A 22,429-nucleotide genomic window follows, 5' to 3' on the forward strand; every position below is an offset into this window, starting at 1 on the left:
ATCCCCTTATTAAGTTCTTTGAATGAAAATTGCATTAGTTTGGAAGAAAGAAAACAATTAAAAAGTAAAGGTAATTGAAAAATAACTGAATGCCAAAAAAGCAGCCACTGTATATGATACCTAAAAGGTATGTACTGTATTGTACTGTACAGTACAGTACAGTACAGTACAGTACACTGTTTTGTAATTTATGTAAAAGCATCATAGGATAAATGAAGATGACTTTTGTTAAGTAAAAAATAAAGCTAATTTATGCAAAAAGTGAATGAATAATGCAAGGAATGAGGTCCTCATATGGCATCTGAGATGCTGATTCAGCATTTGCCAAATCCTTGGTTATACCTAACTATTTGCATTTTCATTTAACTAATTTCTGGCATTGTTTCTCTTCAGACGTAACTATATCTAGGTATACTGCAGCTACTATCGAAGTAAAGTACTGTCATCACAGCTAGATTTTCTAGGGCTCCTAGAGTAGTGTCTTTGTGGCCATGAATGTTGCTTCAATTTTGGAAACGCGGCAAAGACCCTCAAGATAATGTATACAACACACCACAGTAGGTGCACTGACAGCCTTAACCTCCTGCTGTGAAGGATGTTTGCTGTTAGCTGATAATTCACTAAGTTGGTTATTAACATTTCATTAGTAGATCGGTCCATTTACCAACCAACCTTACGTAGCTCAATTTCTTCCATTATAGAATGATGAATTGAGAAGAGATAAGATACGGAATGAGGTAATTAGGGGTACCACAGGAGTTAGAAAACTATCAGATAAGATCCAAGAAAGTAGACTCAGGTGGTATGGTCATGTCATGAGAAGAGGTGAACAGTATATTGGGAGGAGAGTAATGGAAATGGAGGTACAGGGAACGAGAAGGAGAGGGAGACCAAAGCGAAGGTGGGTGGACTGTATCAAGGATGACCTTCGATCAAAGGGATTAACTGGTGATGAGGTGTGGGACAGAGGTAGACGGAGAAAGCTGACCAGAAACATCGACTCCACATAGAAGTGGGAAAAGATGTAGACAAAGAAGAAGATAGAATGATGAGTTGAGCTGTGTTAGTGGTTGATCCACTTGCCTTAGATAGGCACTGCGCATCACAAGAGACTCGCTATCCTTTGATGAATCTAGTTAATGAATTCTCTATGGATTTAGTCAGTCTATGAGGCCCTTTGCATCAATAGGCATAGGAGGAGATGATGAGTGGTTGATAGAATTTCCCCTGGAATGAGGTACTTCTAAGGGATGTATCTTGTGTTCCATTGGGAGGTTGATGATTTACTTAGCCAAAAACCAATTTTAGGTCCAAAACTATATTTTAGGAATTAATTCAGTCTTTGGGGAGAGAATTTTACTTTCAAACTTGTTATAGATATTTAAAGGTTTATTGAAAAATACACAAATATATTTTTTTCATGTGAAATAAAAATTATTTTTTGCTATAATTTCAGTAACCTATTAGCATAGTATGAAAAACTATACAATTTTTCCATTTTACAAATTTTAGATAATGATTGAAAAACCTGGAAGTTTAGCGGCTCAATCATTGACATTGAACTATGTAATGACCAGAGGCTACCATGATTCCTCCGCAGCAGAATATCAACAGAGCTCCTGGTCAGACGAGGAGGATGAAAGATATAAACACCGAGAAGGTAAGCTCATAACATTAGGGTTGTGATTCATAATTACCGTAGAGGAAGTACCATCCGATTTGTAATACTATGTACGTAATTAATTCTAATAGTAATGCCTTCTCCATCTTAAGGCTCAATACTACACAGTATTCTAGAAGTTTTATTCCAGCTGTGACCAAGTTGTGGATTGATCTTCCTAATCAGAGTGTTGAATTGGTGGAACTTCAAAAATTCAAACTTGCAGCGAATGTTTTTATCTTGAACAGGCTGAAATAGCCTAAATCTCTCTCTATATTTTATATATGAAAGATCCATTTTAATGTTGTTACTGTTCTTAAAATATTTTATATTAATTGTTCATTACTTCTCTTCTTTATTTATTTCTTTATCTCCTTTCCCCACTGGGCTATTTTCTGCTGTTAGAGCTCTTGGGCTTATAGCATCCTGGTTTTCCAACTAGGGTTGTAGCGTAGTAATAATGATGATAATAATAATAATAATACTTTAGGTTCTCTAAAATTTAAAAGGGGAGACATATGATATCCCCAAGTCTTGAAGATAATTGGAAGGAATTATAAATTTGAAGGTGCTTGAACTAGTACACAATAATTCTTAATCTATTACAAAAAAATATTTTCCAACTCCCCAAATATATCAGTTACTTTTGATTTTAGTTTCGTGTGCATAAGTTTTCATAATCTCACGAGAGTAGCATATACTCTTTAAGAAACCAGAGAAAAGGTTTAACATTACGGCTAATTAAGTCATCAACTCAGTAACGCACAACTTCAGCGGCCTTATTCAACTCATAAAAGATAGGCATAAATACATTAATCTATGATTAACATATAATTCTTGTCCAGTGTCACAAGATTGTCATTATTGTGGATATATAACACTCGCCTGATAGCACTTATCATGTTTATATATATTATCTTCAAAATACATTTGTTGTGCTTATGAAATTTTCAATTTCAGAGGATTCTATAGGATCCCCACCTTTAAGCAGAACTTTAGCCCCTGCTAACATCAACAAGATTGTAAAACGGTAGGTAAATTAAAGTCTTATTTTGATTGCCGTAATTTTTTTCCCATGTTAAGTAAATTTTAGTGTAATATATATTAATACAAGTAAAAGGAAAAAGATCAGCCTATTTTATTGTTTGTGAACACTTATTATTTTATTAATATATTTTGTACATGCTCAGTACATTACAATGTTTCTTCTCGATAATGGTACTGGCAAATGTCTCAGAATTTATAAAATGTGTTTTAATAAATTTGTAATCATTCTAGGAGATTAATTTTGTGTTCACTGTAGTTTTTGTATTTCTATGACAATTTTTTTAATTGTCAAAAAATTTATTTTGCAAGACAAAGTTTGCACTACACGAACTACAGTATATTCATTGTAGCTACATATAGTGAAATATGTCAAGACACCATCCCATGTAGGCATATAGGAAATTGAAGATTCTGCCAAAACTACAGTTGCTGTAAACAGTCACTCTATTCACATAAAAACAAAAATTCCAGCCAGTGACTGTTCAACATCTTTATAGTTTATATTTGAAAGCCTATTTTAATGTTGTTACTGATCTTAAGGTGTTTTATATTGTTCATTACTTCTCTTGTAGTTATTTTATTTCTTTATTTCCTTTCCTCACTGGGCTATTTTTCCCATCTGGAGCCCTGAGGATTATAGCATCCTGCTTTTCCAACTAGGGTTATAGCTTAGCTTCTAGTAATAATAATTTTCAAACTATGTTTGTAGCTTAGCTATTAATAATAATAATAATAATAATAATAATAATAATAATTATTATTATTATTAATAATTAAACATTAATAATAATAATAATTAATAATAATAAATAATAATAATAATTTAATAATAATAATAATAATAATAATAATAATAATAATTAATAATAATAATTAATAATTAATAATTAATAATAATAATAATTAATAATTAATAATAATAATTAATAATAATTAATATTAATAATGATAATAATAATAATAATAATAATAATAATAATCTTCAGTATATGGCAAATTTTATGGAGTAATTAATCTGAACAGATCAATGAATTATGACATTTTCCAAAACAAAAAAAGCATCGCATTGAAGTAATTGAATCCTGTCTTTGAATTGGTCACATTTACGTGACCCAGCGATGCTCAATTAATATTTCACATGTCTCAAACCCTGTAGGCAGAGAATGCAGATCAACCCTGACACTTAATTATTATTATTATTATTACTTGCTAAGCTACAACCCTAGTTGGAAAAGCAGGATGCTATAAGCCCAAGGGGCCCAACAGGTAAAATAGCCCGGTGAGGAAAGGTAACAAAGAAAAATAAAGTATTTTAAAAACAGTAATAACATTTAAATAAATAATTCCTATATAAACTATAAAAACTTTACCAAAACAAGAGGAAGAGAAATAAGATAGAATAGTGTGTCCGAGTGTACCTTCAAGCAAGAGAATTTGAACCCAAGACATTGGAAGACCATGGTACAGAGGCTATGGCACTACCCAAGACTAGAGAACAATGGTTTGATTTTAGAGTATCCTTCTAGAAGAGCTGCTTACCATAGCTAAAGTCTCTTCTACCCTGTGTTTGTGTGAATGTCCAAACTGCAAACTACAGCAAATCTGGAGCTTTAGAAGCAATCTATTAAGGAATTCCTTTTTCAAAATCATCTTTGAAATTTACCTTATGAAATCTTTTCCAGAACTTTCATCTATCAAATGGATTTCAATTTCTTAGTCCTTCACAGCCTCAGAGAGTAATATTTTTACTCTGATTTGGTTAAACCATGTAATGAAATAATCCAGTTAATTTTGTAGTTAATGTGAAAATTCTTTTTTTTTTTCTAACAGATTCCTGACGGTAGTACCTGAAGAAATGAGGTCAACTAAAAAGGATGATTTTGAGAGTTATATGGCAGATGCCCAAAGACAGTACAGAGATATATGCCGAGTAAGTTAAGGAGAGTTATTAATTGATTGTTATTTCATTTGTGCATAGAAATCTACCATGAATTAAATTTTTTTATAGTAATTTTTTCCTATACAAACCCATTACTTTATGGTAGCCCACTCTGCCGTTAGAAGTATATTTCAGATCCTGCAGAAGAAGAGACTCCTTTTCTCTATGTACAGAAGGTTCTCAAGTCACAAACTTGATTGGTTCCAAGAATCTGTTTGTAAGTCAAATGTTGTTAAATTTTGGTCTAGGGTAGGCCTAACCTGAACCCCAGGCCTATGATTTTTGGGCTTAAGCCATGTTATCCTGATGGAAGGTTCCTTTAGGCAGCTTTCGAAGGGATATTTAGCTACAGTGATACTCCCAGAGAATTGACCATAGGTCTCCAGAATTCTAACTCCTGGCGCGAGTATCCTTAAAAAATTTTCTTAAGGATATCGCATAATATCAGGGGACGTATTTCTTGATACGACACATGGCAATCTTCACCCCGAATAAAGTTTTTGCTCTGAGGGGGAAGAGTAGCGAAATTGAAGGGGAGTCGTCATCAAGGTTACCCAGTGGATCCCCTTCCCATACTACTACAGGGTCCAATATGGCTACCCATTCCTTGTAGCAATTAAGCATGGTGGCTACAGAAGGAGTAGTTTCGGGTGGGGATTGTTGCGTATGTACAATCCTTTTCTTTGAAAAGGAGGGTGGGTCCATCAGGACGACATGGCCATCTCACCCAAAAACAGATTTTTTGCTTTACTTCAAAATCCGTTTTTCCGCCACAAAAATCAACAAATAGTCAGGGTTTTTTTTTTTTTTTTTTTTTTATTCCGTTTCGGGCATGCAAGAGGAAAAAATCGGTTTCTCTAGGACCGAAGAGGAACCGACTTTGGGGAGGCCTTGTCTGCTTTGCGGCACCCTCAACTGAACTGACTTCGGCCTCGTTCGTCATGTTGCCGCCATCTCATCATCATCCTGTCCACCCTTTGTGTTTTGATACGATCTGACTCTTTCACAAGCTTATCTTACTTACGGGCTGCCTTTGTGCAAAAGTCCTTGGTCCCCTTCATCGTAAGGGGTCCAATCTAAAACCATAAAACCAACCAGTTATGTTTCATGTGAAATAGATATCAGGTTATTATAAATGTCCTTTTGCTTTCTGTATTAAATGATATAATATTGTTTTATTACAGTATTTCTTCATCTTTTTTATTTACTATTGGATCTGTGTTTGTATCTCCGACTGTAAGTTGAGTACTGTACTGTACTAGGCCTATATGTATCTTGGTCACTGAATGTCGTAGGACTTAACACTAGTCATTCTCTGTACAGTTCTTACCACCTGCAACAGGAAGGGAAAGGTATGAGGCCCTTTGCAGTGAAGTTAACTCACCTATTGGGCTAGATAGTAACCAGGGCATGGAAAGAGAGCGAACATTATACATCCATTACCAGCCTGAGAAAACAAGACCTGATTTGAAAGAAATTTATCTCTCACATGAACTAGAGGAATTTTCCTGAGGATTCAGAAACAGAGCCTTAAAAGCAAGATTCTTTTAGGTCAGTGGACATTGGAAAGTTGGTTTTGTGTACTGTATACTGAATAAAGTGACAAAACAAAACCTACTTCTCCATCTGGATATAAGTCGGCTAAAGATATTGGTTTAGAGCAGCTGGTGGCGATGATAATCCTCCAGGATTCTAAGATCTATGAGAGTACAAAATGCCTGTGATAGAAGCTGTGTAGATCATCTGTTATCTCTTCCATGGCTTCATCTCCATCATCAGCCTCACTTCATTACTCAGGGGAGGAACTTTTATTACTGGAACTGGACTGTGTCTGAAGCCAATGGGGTTTGCCTTGCAACAATTTGGATACACTTGCAGGCAATATAAGCAGTCAGGGGATACTAATAATCGTGAGAGGAGGCTACTGGAGATAACCCCCTCTTAGGATAATAGGGCTCCTGAAATGTCTCTATCACCTGCCAGTGTATTCAAAAGTATCTATAAACAACAAGAAATGTAGCCATTTCCAGTCCACTACAGGTCAAAGGCCTCAGACATATCCTAAGTCATATCTGGGGATTGGCCATTTTCATCATCACGTTGGCTACTGCGGATTGATGATGGTGGGAGGTTTTAGTCTGATCGGTCTCAGAAAACCAACCTAGTATGTGTGGCCTTAACTAGTATAGCTTTGCTGATCATGGCAATTCTCAAACCCTTTCACCCTGTGAAGGCATACCCACTCAGAAAGGGATCTAGAAACAAGCTTACACTAAATATATTAGTGAGTGCCACTATTTTCCCAAATGGTTTTCATACATCTAAGTTGGTAACTGATATGAAAATTCCTTGGCATACGAACAAACTCTGTGAAATAGGTTTAAAGGTTGCTCATGAATGGCAGAGGCAAGGGACAGTGACATTGCCCAATCAAGCAGGACAATGGACTAGAGACTGACCATGTATACATATGATCACCATCCAAGCTAAGACCAAGGAGGGCCAGACAATGGCTGCTGATGACTCAGCAGCTAAATCTATTGGCTCCCCTAAACCCCCCCATCCTTAGCTCATGAGGATGGTGAGTCTACAGCGACCAAAGAAACTAACGAGTTTGAGCAGGACTCGAACCCCAGTCTGGTGTTCACCAGTCAGGGATGTTATCACATCGGCCACCACAACACTTTACAATCTTGAGGGCATCAGGGGGAAAAGAGCTGCTGTCTAGGGTTTCGGTAGATTTATATGAATGCTTTTCCCTAGCAAACTGGGAAGAGGTAGTCATATATAAATCACTCTTGAAAATTCTGTTAGTTATTGATTAATATGATTTTAAGATGCTTTTTCAATTAATGAAGAATATAGACTGTTGATAGAGATCAACACCTCTGTGACAACTTTCAACTTACTTGTATTTCGGAATATTAACGTTACCGATATATTTCTATTAGTTTTGTTAAACTTAAGCTATTAACATGAAATGAGATATATAATCTCAAGAGGTGTACTGTACCATAACCCTTTAACCCCCAGCCTATTTGGAAAATTCCAACCCTTAACCCCCAGGGGGTAATTTTTTTCCCAGCACATTTTGCAGTATATTTTTTTTAAATTGGTCTAACAGCCTTAATTTTTGTCATAGAGAGGTCAGGTTGGTCTCATTCTCTTGGAAAATGCCTGAATTTTTTCAAAAAATTATCAAAAATATGAAAAAAATAATCTTTATAGCTTTTTTTTTGCAAGGATGTACCGGTACGTCCATGGGGGTAAAGGGATGGCTTTTGTGAAACGTACCAGTACGTCCTTTGGGGGTAAAAGGGTTAAAAGAATAGTATTCCATTATATTTAATGTCTAATCAGCATGTAAGTTAGGAGAGACCAGTATATTAGAAAAGCTCCTCAAGAATATTTCTCTCTCTCTTTGATGACATGTTTGACCAATTAGAAGACTGGCATCATAATGTAGATTGAGGCATGTAGGAAGGAAGTAATTATTCTCCTAACTCCCTGCTAAGTAGTTGGGATTTTGAAGAGGGTCTTCAAGGAGTTTTCTGGTTGGTCCTAAGACACATTTGTGCTAAATATAGCCTTTCTGGTTAGTCCTAGGACACTTTTGTGCTAATTGGCTATAATTTTCATCGTGAATTTGCTTTCAGTGGTGATGATGCTACTTGCAGCCTCGGAATCGAGGATAACACGCCTCTATAGCAAATTCTTTGATGTCCGAAGGAGCTATCTGTGTACGGGTTGAATAATTGGTCCATTCATAGAAGCTGCCAGACATAGGCTTTCGAGGAATAAATTTTGACAAAGGCTTCTCATAGCCCAAATGTTGGTTTTATGTCAGCTACTCATAGCCCAAAATTAGTTCTATGTCTCCTATCCTATTGAACTAGTGTCAACTAATTGACAAACCTTTTCTTTACTTTTCCTTTATTCTGGAGTAGTATGTTTATGATTTGTAGAGGACCTGTGATTGGGGTGAATTATAAATCATATGTAATGGGTTTCTAATGAACAAATAATTTTTTGGAGTTGATTTACAAATATGTAAATCTTTCATGTCAGTTTTGTTAATATTTAATGTTGCATATTTTAAATAATTGCTATTAAATAACTTTCATTACAGTCCTGTGCATCATTCGGTTGGCCAAGAGAAGCTGTTACTCCAGAATGTCCATCCGACACGTCATCTACGGCTTCCAGAGAATCTCGTCCAGAGTCTGATGGAAATACATTCTATGAAGGTCCTCTGCTAAGCATGTTGATGAATTTCTTGGAGCACTTGGACGATCAGGTAAGATTTTGATCTTGTAACTTGGTCTTGGTTATACTCTTTCCATTTCTTGGGAGAATCGTACGATGAACTTGCTTTAATTTTAAAGTCTTAACTGTTAGTAGCTCTTCTAGGAGAAGGACACTCCAAAATCAAACCATTGTTCTCTAGTCTTGGGTAGTGCCATAGCCTCTGTACCATGGTCTTCAACTGTCTTGGGTTAGAGTTCTCTTGCTTCAGAGTACACTCAGGCACTGTTCTATCTTGTTTCTCTTCCTCTTTTTTTTTTTTCAGGTTTTTCATAGTTTATATGTAAAATATATAATTTAATGTTCTTACTGCTCTTGAAATATTTTATTTTGATTGTTTATTGCTTCTCTTGTAGTTTATTTATTTCCTTGTTTCCTTTCCTCACAGGACTATTTTTTGCTGTTGGAGCCCTTGGGCTTATAGGAATCCTTCTTTTCCAAGTAGGGTTGTAGCTTAGCTTGTAATAATAATAATAATAATAATATGTGGTAATGTAACACGCAACTCTGTTTCTTAGGATTACGACATAAATCTTCAAGTAACGTCACTCGTGGCCACCTTGGCGCTGCTCCCCCATCCTCATCTCCACGAGTATCTCCTAAACCCGACGCTTCCTCTGACCGGCGGCGTCCGAACTCCTTTCACCGTGCTCTCGTCGGTGGTATCAAAGATTCAGAAGCCAATTATGGAAAGAGAAGATTTTCTTGATCACCTAAAAGTTACCAGATATCACCTATTAGGAACCATGGAGGAATTCGATTTTGAGTAAGTAAAGTATGGCTTTAGAGTGAAGTGCCTTCTTGTTATCAACTGTTCAAGTAAGAAAATCTTTCAAGATTTTGATTTAGTAAATTGTTTTAGTGTTATTTTTAGTCTTATACTTTACTTTCATTAATAATATCTAACTGTAATAATTTCTCCGTTGAGTTATTATCGCTAGAGTTATTGGGTCCTTTAACTAGACACTTAATACTACACTGGATCCTTCTCTGGTTATGGCTAATTTTTCCTTTGCCTACACACACACTGAATAGTTAGGCCTATTCTTTACATATTCTCCTCTTTCCTCATACAACTGATAACACTAACTGAAAAATTCATCTTCACTCAAGGGGTTAAATACTGCACTGTGATTGTTCATTGGCTACTTTTCTCTTGGTAAGGGTAAAAGAGAGACTTTAAGTTATAATAAGCAGGTCTTTTAGGACACTCCAAAATCAAACCATTATTCTCTAGTTTTGAGTAGTGCCATAGCCTATGTACTGTGATCTTCCACTGTCTTGGGTTAGAGTTCTCTTGCTATTCTGTTTGTTACCTTAATTCTTTTCCTTAGTGGGCATTTTTTCTGTTGGAGCTCTTGGGATTATAGCATTCGGCTGTTCCAACTAGGGTGGTAGCTCATATAGTAATAATAGTAATTATGTGAGCTCCAGTTTCAAGTTTTTATCTTCTCTTTTTTTCCCACAGGAGAGACAGCGATGACCGCAAATTTGAGGCCCTGATTGTTATAGAAGAGTTCACCAAGGAATTAGCATCGATTGCGTATGCTAAATATACTATAGAAGGACATCACCATGATAAAGCATACTGTACATAATACAGAAGTATGTTACTGGATGTAAGGTTGTGCAAGGCAAATTGCACGTAAATTCATTGGCTTATTTGGTTGATCTCTTGCCCCCACCATTTTTGAGAAGTTAATCATTTCCCGTTGTGTTGAAATTTATCTTAACGGTATTTTGCGTTCTTTAGCCATGCTTTTTATCTACTCTTTGCCTTGCTGAAAGCACAAGCGTACGATGTGTATATTAATTTAATTCCCACTTTAAAAAAAAAACTTTCCAGATTATAAATATTTTTTTGGAAGACTTCCTCTTGATCTATGGTAATACAAATGCAACATTTGTTATTGCTTATGTATATATTATGTATATTCTGTGATTTATATTTCCAAGAAATAGATGGCGCTTTCTCTTTTGCATCGTTAAGGTTGAATCACAATATCATATCATTGATCTTTATTTTATATTTTGTTATTCAGTACTATTTGAATTTATTTATTTTTGTAGTCATATAAGTATAGCCGTTGCCTGCTCTTATATAACCAAACCATTTTCTTACGTAACCTCACAGTTGGCTTCAAAATTGGTGGTTCATCAATAATGAATTACAGAAGATCCCGACTTACAAATATTCAGATACAAACACATATCCAACTGAAAATACCGAAGATAAGATAAAGAAATACAGTACTGTAATGAAATATTACATCATTTAATACAGTAAGCATAACTAAATTTGTAATAACCAGGTATTTATTTCATATGAAACCCACTATTTAAGGACCTTTTGTATAATGCAATTTACAACAGATCACTCTGTCACATCACAAAAGATTTCTGAAGATATTTCAAAGGAGTTATTTTCAAATGAAAATTGGAGTAGGGTGGATACCTCTGGGAGAATAGATGAAGGTAACTAATGAAAATAAATAGGCCGAAACATCCTCATCGCCACTGACATAACTTAACACCAAAACATCTTCGTCGCCAGTGACATAACACCAAAACATCTTCGTCGCCACTGACATAACTCAACACCAAAACATCTTCGTTGACAATGACATAACACCAAAACATCTTCGTCGCCACTGACATAACACCAAAACATCTTCGTCGACAATGACATAACACCAAAACATCTTCGTCGCCACTGACATAACTTAACACCAAAACATCTTCGTCGACAATGACATAACACCAAAACATCTTCGTCGCCACTGACATAACTTAACACCAAAACATCTTCGTCGCCACTGACATAACAACACCAAAACATCTTCGTCGACAATGACATAACACCAAAACATCTTCGTCGCCACTGACATAACTCAACACCAAAACATCTTCATCGCCAATGACATAACACCAAAACATCTTCGTCGCCACTGACATAACAACACCAAAACATCTTCGTCGCCAATGGCATAACACCAAAACATCTTCGTCGCCACTGACATAACAACACCAAAACATCTTCGTCGACAATGGCATAACACCAAAACATCTTCGTCGCCACTGACATAACAACACCAAAACATCTTCGTCGACAATGGCATAACACCAAAACATCTTCGTCGCCACTGACATAACAACACCAAAACATCTTCATCGCCAATGACATAACACCAAAACATCTTCGTCGCCACTGACATAACAACACCAAAACATCTTCGTCGACAATGACATAACACCAAAACATCTTCGTCGCCACTGACATAACCTAACACCAAAACATCTTCGTCGCCACTGACATAACTTATCACCAAAACATCTTAATCGCCAATGACATGACACCAAAACATCTTCGTCGCCACTGACATAACAACACCAAAACATCTTCGTCGACAATGACATAAAACCAAAACATCTTCGTCGCCACTGACATAACTCAATACCAAAACATCTTCATCGCCAATGACATAGCCTAACACCAAAACATCTTCGTTGCCACTGACATAACAACACCAAAACATCTTCGTCAACAATGACATAACACCAAAACATCTTCGTCGACAATGACATAACACCAAAACATCTTCGTCGACAATGACATAACACCAAAACATCTTCGTCGCCACTGACATAACTCAATACCAAAACATCTTCATCGCCAATGACATAACACCAAAACATCTTCGTTGCCACTGACATAACAACACCAAAACATCTTCGTCGACAATGACATAACACCAAAACATCTTCGTCGACAATGACATAACACCAAAACATCTTCGTCGCCACTGACATAACTCAATACCAAAACATCTTCATCGCCAATGACATAACACCAAAACATCTTCGTTGCCACTGACATAACAACACCAAAACATCTTCGTCGACAATGACATAACACCAAAACATCTTCGTCGACAATGACATAACACCAAAACATCTTCGTCGCCACTGACATAACTCAATACCAAAACATCTTCATCGCCAATGACATAACACCAAAACATCTTCGTTGCCACTGACATAACAACACCAAAACATCTTCGTCGACAATGACATAACACCAAAACATCTTCGTCGCCACTGACATAACCTAACACCAAAACATCTTCGTCGCCACTGACATAACAACACCAAAACATCTTCGTCGACAATGACATAACACCAAAACATCTTCGTCGCCACTGACATAACTCAATACCAAAACATCTTCATCGCCAATGACATAACACCAAAACATCTTCGTTGCCACTGACATAACAACACCAAAACATCTTCGTCGCCACTGACATAACCTAACACCAAAACATCTTCGTCGCCACTGACATAACTTATCACCAAAACATCTTAATCGCCAATGACATGACACCAAAACATCTTCGTCGCCACTGACATAACAACACCAAAACATCTTCGTCGACAATGACATAAAACCAAAACATCTTCGTCGCCACTGACATAACTCAATACCAAAACATCTTCATCGCCAATGACATAGCCTAACACCAAAACATCTTCGTTGCCACTGACATAACAACACCAAAACATCTTCGTCAACAATGACATAACACCAAAACATCTTCGTCGACAATGACATAACACCAAAACATCTTCGTCGACAATGACATAACACCAAAACATCTTCGTCGCCACTGACATAACTCAATACCAAAACATCTTCATCGCCAATGACATAACACCAAAACATCTTCGTTGCCACTGACATAACAACACCAAAACATCTTCGTCGACAATGACATAACACCAAAACATCTTCGTCGACAATGACATAACACCAAAACATCTTCGTCGCCACTGACATAACTCAATACCAAAACATCTTCATCGCCAATGACATAACACCAAAACATCTTCGTTGCCACTGACATAACAACACCAAAACATCTTCGTCGACAATGACATAACACCAAAACATCTTCGTCGACAATGACATAACACCAAAACATCTTCGTCGCCACTGACATAACTCAATACCAAAACATCTTCATCGCCAATGACATAACACCAAAACATCTTCGTTGCCACTGACATAACAACACCAAAACATCTTCGTCGACAATGACATAACACCAAAACATCTTCGTCGCCACTGACATAACCTAACACCAAAACATCTTCGTCGCCACTGACATAACAACACCAAAACATCTTCGTCGACAATGACATAACACCAAAACATCTTCGTCGCCACTGACATAACTCAATACCAAAACATCTTCATCGCCAATGACATAACACCAAAACATCTTCGTTGCCACTGACATAACAACACCAAAACATCTTCGTCGACAATGACATAACAACACCAAAACATCTTCGTCGACAATGACATAACACCAAAACTTCTTCGTCGCCACTGACATAACTCAATACCAAAACATCTTCATCGCCAATGACATAACACCAAAACATCTTCGTTGCCACTGACATAACAACACCAAAACATCTTCGTCGCCACTGACATAACAACACCAAAACATCTTCGTCGACAATGACATAACACCAAAACATCTTCGTCGCCACTGACATAACTCAATACCAAAACATCTTCATCGCCAATGACATAACACCAAAACATCTTCGTTGCCACTGACATAACAACACCAAAACATCTTCGTCGACAATGACATAACAACACCAAAACATCTTCGTCGACAATGACATAACACCAAAACTTCTTCGTCGCCACTGACATAACTCAATACCAAAACATCTTCATCGCCAATGACATAACACCAAAACATCTTCGTTGCCACTGACATAACAACACCAAAACATCTTCGTCGACAATGACATAACACCAAAACATCTTCGTCGCCACTGACATAACCTAACACCAAAACATCTTCGTCGCCACTGACATAACAACACCAAAACATCTTCGTCGACAATGACATAACACCAAAACATCTTCGTCGCCACTGACATAACTCAATACCAAAACATCTTCATCGCCAATGACATAGCCTAACACCAAAACATCTTCGTTGCCACTGACATAACAACACCAAAATATGTTCGTCGACAATGACATAATACCAAAACATCTTCGTCGACAATGACATAACACCAAAACATCTTCGTCGACAATGACATAACACCAAAACATCTTCGTCGCCACTGACATAACTCAATACCAAAACATCTTCATCGCCAATGACATAACACCAAAACATCTTCGTCGCCACTGACATAACAACACCAAAACATCTTCGTCGACAATGACATAACACCAAAACATCTTCGTCGCCACTGACATAACTCAATACCAAAATATCTTCATCGCCAATGACATAACACCAAAACATCTTCGTTGCCACTGACATAACAACACCAAAACATCTTCGTCGACAATGACATAACACCAAAACATCTTCGTCGCCACTGACATAACTCAATACCAAAACATCTTCATCGCCAATGACATAACACCAAAACATCTTCGTTGCCACTGACATAACAACACCAAAACATCTTCGTCGACAATGACATAACACCAAAACATCTTCGTCGCCACTGACATAACTCAATACCAAAACATCTTCATCGCCAATGACATAACACCAAAACATCTTCGTTGCCACTGACATAACAACACCAAAACATCTTCGTCGACAATGACATAACACCAAAACTTCTTCGTCGCCACTGACATAACTCAATACCAAAACATCTTCATCGCCAATGACATAACACCAAAACATCTTCGTTGCCACTGACATAACAACACCAAAACATCTTAGTCGACAATGACATAACACCAAAACATCTTCGTCGACAATGACATAACACCAAAACATCTTCGTCGCCACTGACATAACTCAATACCAAAACATCTTCATCGCCAATGACATAACACCAAAACATCTTCGTTGCCACTGACATAACAACACCAAAACATCTTCGTCGACAATGACATAACACCAAAACATCTTCGTCGACAATGACATAACACCAAAACATCTTCGTCGCCACTGACATAACTCAATACCAAAACATCTTCATCGCCAATGACATAACACCAAAACATCTTCGTTGCCACTGACATAACAACACCAAAACATCTTCGTTGCCACTGACATAACAACACCAAAACATCTTCGTTGCCACTGACATAACAACACCAAAACATCTTCGTCGACAATGACATAACACCAAAACTTCTTCGTCGCCACTGACATAACTCAATACCAAAACATCTTCATCGCCAATGACATAACACCAAAACATCTTCGTTGCCACTGACATAACAACACCAAAACATCTTCGTTGCCACTGACATAACAACACCAAAACATCTTCGTTGCCACTGACATAACAACACCAAAACATCTTCGTTGCCACTGACATAACAACACCAAAACATCTTCGTCGACAATGACATAACACCAAAACATCTTCGTCGCCACTGACATAACTTAACACCAAAACATCTTCGTCGCCACTGACATAACTTATCACCAAAACATCTTCATCGCCAATGACATAACACCAAAACATCTTCGTCGCCACTGACATAACAACACCAAAACATCTTCGTCGCCAATGGCATAACACCAAAACATCTTCGTCGCCACTGACATAACTTAACACCAAAACATCTTCATCGCCAATGACATAACACCAAAACATCTTCGTCGCCACTGACATAACTTAACACCAAAACATCTTCATCGCCAATGACATAACACCAAAACATCTTCGTCGCCACTGACATAACAACACCAAAACATCTTCGTCGCCACTGACATAACTTATCACCAAAACATCTTCATCGCCAATGACATAACACCAAAACATCTTCGTCGCCACTGACATAACTTAACACCAAAACATCTTCGTCGCCAATGACATAACACCAAAAAACATCGCCAATGACATAACTTCAAAAATCTTCGTCGCCACTGACATAACTTAACACCAAAACATCTTCGTCGCCAATGACATAATAACACCAAAAAACATCGCCAATGACATAACTTCAAAAATCTTCGTCGCCACTGACATAACTTAACACCAAAAAATCTTCGTCGCCAATGACATAATAACACCAAAAAACATCGCCAATGACATAACTTCAAAAATCTTCGTCGCCACTGACATAACTTAACACCAAAACATCTTCGTCGCCAATGACATAACACCAAAAAACATCACCAATGACATAACTTCAAAAATCTTCGTCGCCACTAACATAACTTAACACCAAAACATCTCCGTCGCCGCTGACATAACTTAACACCAAAGCATCTTCGTCGCCAATGACATAACACCAAAAATCTTCGTTGCCACTGACATAACACCAAAACATCTTCATCGCCAATGACATAACACCAAAAATCTTCGTCACCACTGACATAACTTAACACTAAAACATTTTCGTCGCCACTGACATAACACTAAAACATTTTCGTCGCCACTGACATAAATTAACACTTCCGTGGGCTTCAGGTAGATCAAATACACACTTTGTGTATAGTACTCGCATGTCTATTGTCCCTTCACTGTGTAACAGATGATACATATTACTTATACACATAACATTACTGTTGTCTTCTTGGCAGCCCTTTAAAATACTGTTTACATTCTTCGTTCCTTTTGACTGGGTGCCGCCAGCGTTACAAAGTATAAAAACAGTAATGTCTCGCAACAAGAAAGCTTTATCAGGGTTGCAACGCAAAGAACATTAACTATGAGATAGTGTGTGCTTTCCAGAAGATACTGTAAGCAGTAATCGCCTACCGGTGAGAATAGTCGGTAAGTAAGACAATGGTTTGCTTTTGGAAACAGAATTTATTGTTAAGTTTTTGCCTTTTGATTTGCTTTTCATGTTCATGTGTTGTGCTTGCGCATTCATTAATTCCATTCTCTGTATTTTTGTGTGAGAATCTTTAATAGGTGGGAATTTTATTCCTTATTGCATAAATATTTCTAATGTATATTCAGACAGAATAGATTTTATTTGAGTATTTGCTTTTTATTTTTATTGAAGCCAAACAGAATAGGCTTGTATTTTGCCAAACAGAATAGGCTGTCACTTCAAGGAATAAGGGTATATCATCATTGCTAATCCTTTGTGGTGATTACTCATTACTTGAAGTACAATATTTATTAAAAAATGTAGAAACTTTTGCCTTACTTTAGCTCTTCACTCTGGTATGAAGGGATGACTAACTAAACTAACCAAATTTAAGTTTTCTTTTATTCCCATCTTGTTCGGGTAATCTATGTCCCTTATCGATGATTTTCTGGGCCTTCCCTTATGGTTTGCATAGTATACAGAAACTTTTGTATCTTGAGATATAACCGTATCTATCTATTAATATAAACAGCATACTGTACTATTCATCTTTTGTCATCATTCGTCCAAATCCTCTCGCTCTTTGAAATAGCATTTTTGCCAAATTATTCTTTTTTATAGCCTCCATTTCAGAGAAATTTGTATTATAGTCTTGCCACTAATTCTATCAGGGCTGCATGGTCTTACTAGTCTCAGAAACAGGTCATCAAATATAATAATTAATGAATCTCTACATTTAGGTGACATATCTCTTAAAAATATCTCGTCCAGTTTTTTCGTAAGTGCCCAGGTCTCCGTATAGTAAAGTAGTTCAGGCCTTATACAAGTGTAATCGACTAGTTTTCTTATTGATAGTGGGAAATTTATTCTCCAGTGGTCTAATAATCTCTATAGCTTATTATTTTTGTTGGTCTGTCAATACTTTCTTCATTGAGCCCTCTTTTAACCAAGGTAGCACTTGCTAGGTATATTTTCTCCACTAAGATGCCCTCTTACCCCCAAAACAGGTCTTCCTCCTCTTCGTATTCTTTTTTATTTAGGGTTGTGGTGGTCTGATTGGTAATGTCCATGCCTGGTGATTGCCAGACTGGGGGTTTGAGTCCTGCTTAAAACTTGTTAGTTCCTTTGGTTGCTGCAACCTCACCATCCTTGTGAGCTAAGGATGGGGTTTGGGGGAGCCTATAGGTCTATTCTCAGCAGCTATTGCCTGGCCCTCCATGGTCCCAGCTTGGGTGGAGAGGGGGCTTGGGTGCTGATCATATATATATGGTCAGTGTCTAGGGCATTGTCGTGCTTGCTAAGGCAGTGTCACTGTCCCTTGCCTCTGCCATTCATGAGTGGCCTTTGAACTCTTTAAACCCTATAAAATTTGGCCATAGAATTTCATTACCCTTCGTCTTCCGTTTCAGTCTTCTATATATCCTGGAATAGAGTGCCTGCCAGTGTCACCGTTCCTTTCCGAAACTATGATCATGGTAGCGAGGGTTGTTTGCCCGTTGTCTTCTTGCTTCTGACATCCTCAGTGATCCCTGCCATTCCCTATTGTGCTCTAGTAACAATGTCTGCCTCTCAGCACTGCCTGATCATGTGGATGCATCCTTAGCGATGTTTTCTGGTGTTTATCCTGCTTGCTAAGTGAGGAAAAAAAAGTTTAAGTCAATCAAAAGCTTCTTGAAAAAATTAATTACAATATTGAAGGAAAGGTGGTATCTGCTGGATCATCTTCACAAAAAAACTAGTCATTCAAGTATAGTGCCATATACTGTCACCACAGATCCACCTACACTTTCTCCAAACTTCAACATCAAGAGGTCGCTTGTTTTTCTCAAGAAAAAAAGATCTTCAGTGATCCCCGGCCCCTTTTGGACATTGCTGCTTTTAATACCCCCTCTGAACACTAGCAATCATGTTTACTGGTAACTCTTCACCTCATGGGTTAGCTTTTTCCGCTCGGACATGATGACTAAGGGATTTTAAACAACAAGCAAGATCGCAAGGTGCTTTGATTTGAACCAGACTATCCTCCCTCCACATAATATATTAAACATTACAACAATTGTAGAGTACATAATTTGAAAACTATCACCAACCCATTGCAGCATGGGTTCATGGACAGTTCAGCTTCTTTGCCACAGCACTTCGTATTTTCTTCTAGGATGAGTTCAGATGCATCTATGCTTTTTTCTATTTTATTCCTGGTAGCCATCTTGTAGACTTCATAGTTTTAAACCAGATAACGGCTTCTCACACGGAACCCTAATCCTGACCTTATAGTCAAGACATATCTTCTTCCATTATTACGACAGCTTCCACCAAGTTAACGAGTGAAAGATGTCATTTCAGCTACTGTATATCAGTCATATTTGGACACCTTTTACTGACTAAATAAATCGCTTCCTTGCTTGTAGTTTTTTTTACCATCAGGCAATGCACTCAATGGCCTCTCCTGGTGGGTGGGAATCCTTATTATCTTCATTCAAACTGTCTGCTAGCAATTTCTATCAACTCTATGATGTTCTACATCATCAGACAGCTAACAATATGAACATTTAATAGAAAGAACTTTCTCACCTATCAGAAATATTAATATTAACCCAATCTGAAAATTACTCTTTACTTCAGTCATCTTACCAGTTAAGTAGAATTGTTTTGGTAAGGCATTGGTTTTTACATCATATGAGAACTTTATATCTATAAATTTCATGTTTTGTTGATGCAAACCATCTCTCGTGTATCAAGGTCATGCTTCCTCCACTGTAGTTCAGAACAGTATTTCAAGAATTAAGAGTTTATGATGAACGAAGTTGAGAGATTCTGAGATCTACCTCACTCGAAACCATCTTTCAACCCTGGATGAATATAGTTATTTTTCTTGGCAAAATTTTAAGTCTTTCATTCCTTCATACTAAGTGTAAAAGGCTTAATTGGTGCAATGTTTTATATTTACTCATTATAAAATTTTCTTTAAGTAATCTTATAATTAAGTTATTTGATTGAAGTGTCATATAAAATGGATTTGTGGTTGAGAGAAGAATTATTTTGGTACTGGTGAAGGGGGAGAAGGTATTATGTTATGTAAAGAATTTCATGTACTTTTTCATATGGAGTGTAAGCAAAAAATATTTAAATGCAACAGCTTTGGTTTTTTATTTGCCCTCTGTTTCTTTACGTACTTCATAAGTCGTTGTTTTCTGTCCATTGTTATCCATACATTAACCCTTTTACCCCCAGGCTATTTGGAATTTTCCAACCCTTAGCCCCCAGAGGTTATTTTTTTTTCAAGAATATTTTGCAGTATATTTTTTTAAATTACTCTAACAGCCTTATTTTTTGTCATAGAAAGGTCAGGTTGGTCTCATTCTCTTGGAAAATGCCTGAAGTTTCTCAAAAAATTATCAAAAATATGCAAACAAAAATGTAAATAGCAGTTTTTTGCAAGAATGTACCGGTACGTTCATGGGGGTAAAGGGATGAGTTTTGTGAAACGTACCAGTACGTCCTTTGAAGGTAAAAGGGTTAAAGGTTCGGTTTCCTGATGCAACCTCTCCCATGCCTTCTATCAACGGCATCTTCTTCCACCAAACCTCTTCTCTCCATATCATCCTTCACCTTATCTCACCATCTAATTCTCTGCCTCCCTCTCGATCTTCTCCCCCTAACGTGTTCCTTCCAAGCCCTCCACACACCCTCTCCAACACCCATCCTCACCACGTGTCCACACCATCTCGATCGTGATACTTTTATCACCTCTGTTATCTTTACTACACCTGCCATTCTTCTTATTTCATAATTTTCATATCTTTCAATCAGTGATATTCCCATAATTCACCTCACCATTCTCATCTCTGTTTTCTCATGATTCGCTTCCTCTTATCTTGAACATCAAAAGCTATTGCTATTAAAGTCCCTGGTATTAAACTTAAAACTTGAAAAATCAACTTCATTGAATATCTAAATTTAAATTCACAATACTTATATTGCTATAACATGAAGAATATTTTAAGTACTTCCATACTCAATATATTATCCGAAGAACAAACTTTTTGGTGAAGAATTAATAAATCAATGAAAAAAATTAATGTTGAGTAACAGAAGTTGCTGTAAATGAAAGTAGACTATACACAAAGATTAACAATAAACATACCGTACTGTATTATAGAGTATAACCTAGATTATGTATACTGTATTAAAGATTGTATTTACGTCTCAGGCTTATATAGCTTGGCAATGGGCCCTGGAAAGCCATCCTCCACCCATATTTAAAGACTTAAAGGTCACTCATGAATGGCAGAGGCAAGGGACAGTGATATTGCCCTAGCAAGAACACTGCCCTAGAGACTGACCATATATACATATGATCAGCACCCAAGCCCCTCTCCACGTAGCTAGGACCAGGGATGGCCAGGCAATGAATGTTGATGACTCGACAGATAGACTTAAAGGTTCCTCCAAATGCCCCATCCTTAGTTCACAATAATGGTGAGGTTGCAGACGCTAAAGTTCGAGATCTAGGTGTATTTCTTGACTGTAACCTGTCTCTAAATTCCCAAATGAATAATGTAATAAAAACGGCTGGTTATCATCTTAGGAATATTGCGTTTACAAAAAAGTACCTGGACGAATATTCTGTAAAGAAACTTGT

The 22,429-nt window shown here is 37.1% G+C and overlaps 1 protein-coding gene across 5 annotated transcripts in view; it reads left to right on the top strand.

Moving 5' to 3' along the window:
* LOC137629486 (FHF complex subunit HOOK interacting protein 2A-like) overlaps window positions 1–11,757 on the top strand; it is a 44,377-nt gene extending 32,620 nt beyond the window's left edge. For all 5 annotated transcript variants that reach the window (XM_068360832.1, XM_068360823.1, XM_068360857.1 and 2 more), the window contains exons 11-16: window positions 1,513–1,660; window positions 2,621–2,690; window positions 4,538–4,637; window positions 8,776–8,943; window positions 9,470–9,717; window positions 10,420–11,757. In XM_068360832.1, coding sequence (XP_068216933.1) covers window positions 1,513–1,660; window positions 2,621–2,690; window positions 4,538–4,637; window positions 8,776–8,943; window positions 9,470–9,717; window positions 10,420–10,549 — 864 coding nt within the window. In that variant the 3' untranslated portion in view covers window positions 10,550–11,757. The remainder of the gene's footprint in view (window positions 1–1,512; window positions 1,661–2,620; window positions 2,691–4,537; window positions 4,638–8,775; window positions 8,944–9,469; window positions 9,718–10,419) is intronic.
* The last annotated feature ends 10,672 nt before the right edge of the window (window positions 11,758–22,429 follow it).

This window comes from Palaemon carinicauda, chromosome 2 (assembly GCF_036898095.1).
Source record: "Palaemon carinicauda isolate YSFRI2023 chromosome 2, ASM3689809v2, whole genome shotgun sequence".
Taxonomy (NCBI): domain Eukaryota; kingdom Metazoa; phylum Arthropoda; class Malacostraca; order Decapoda; family Palaemonidae; genus Palaemon; species Palaemon carinicauda.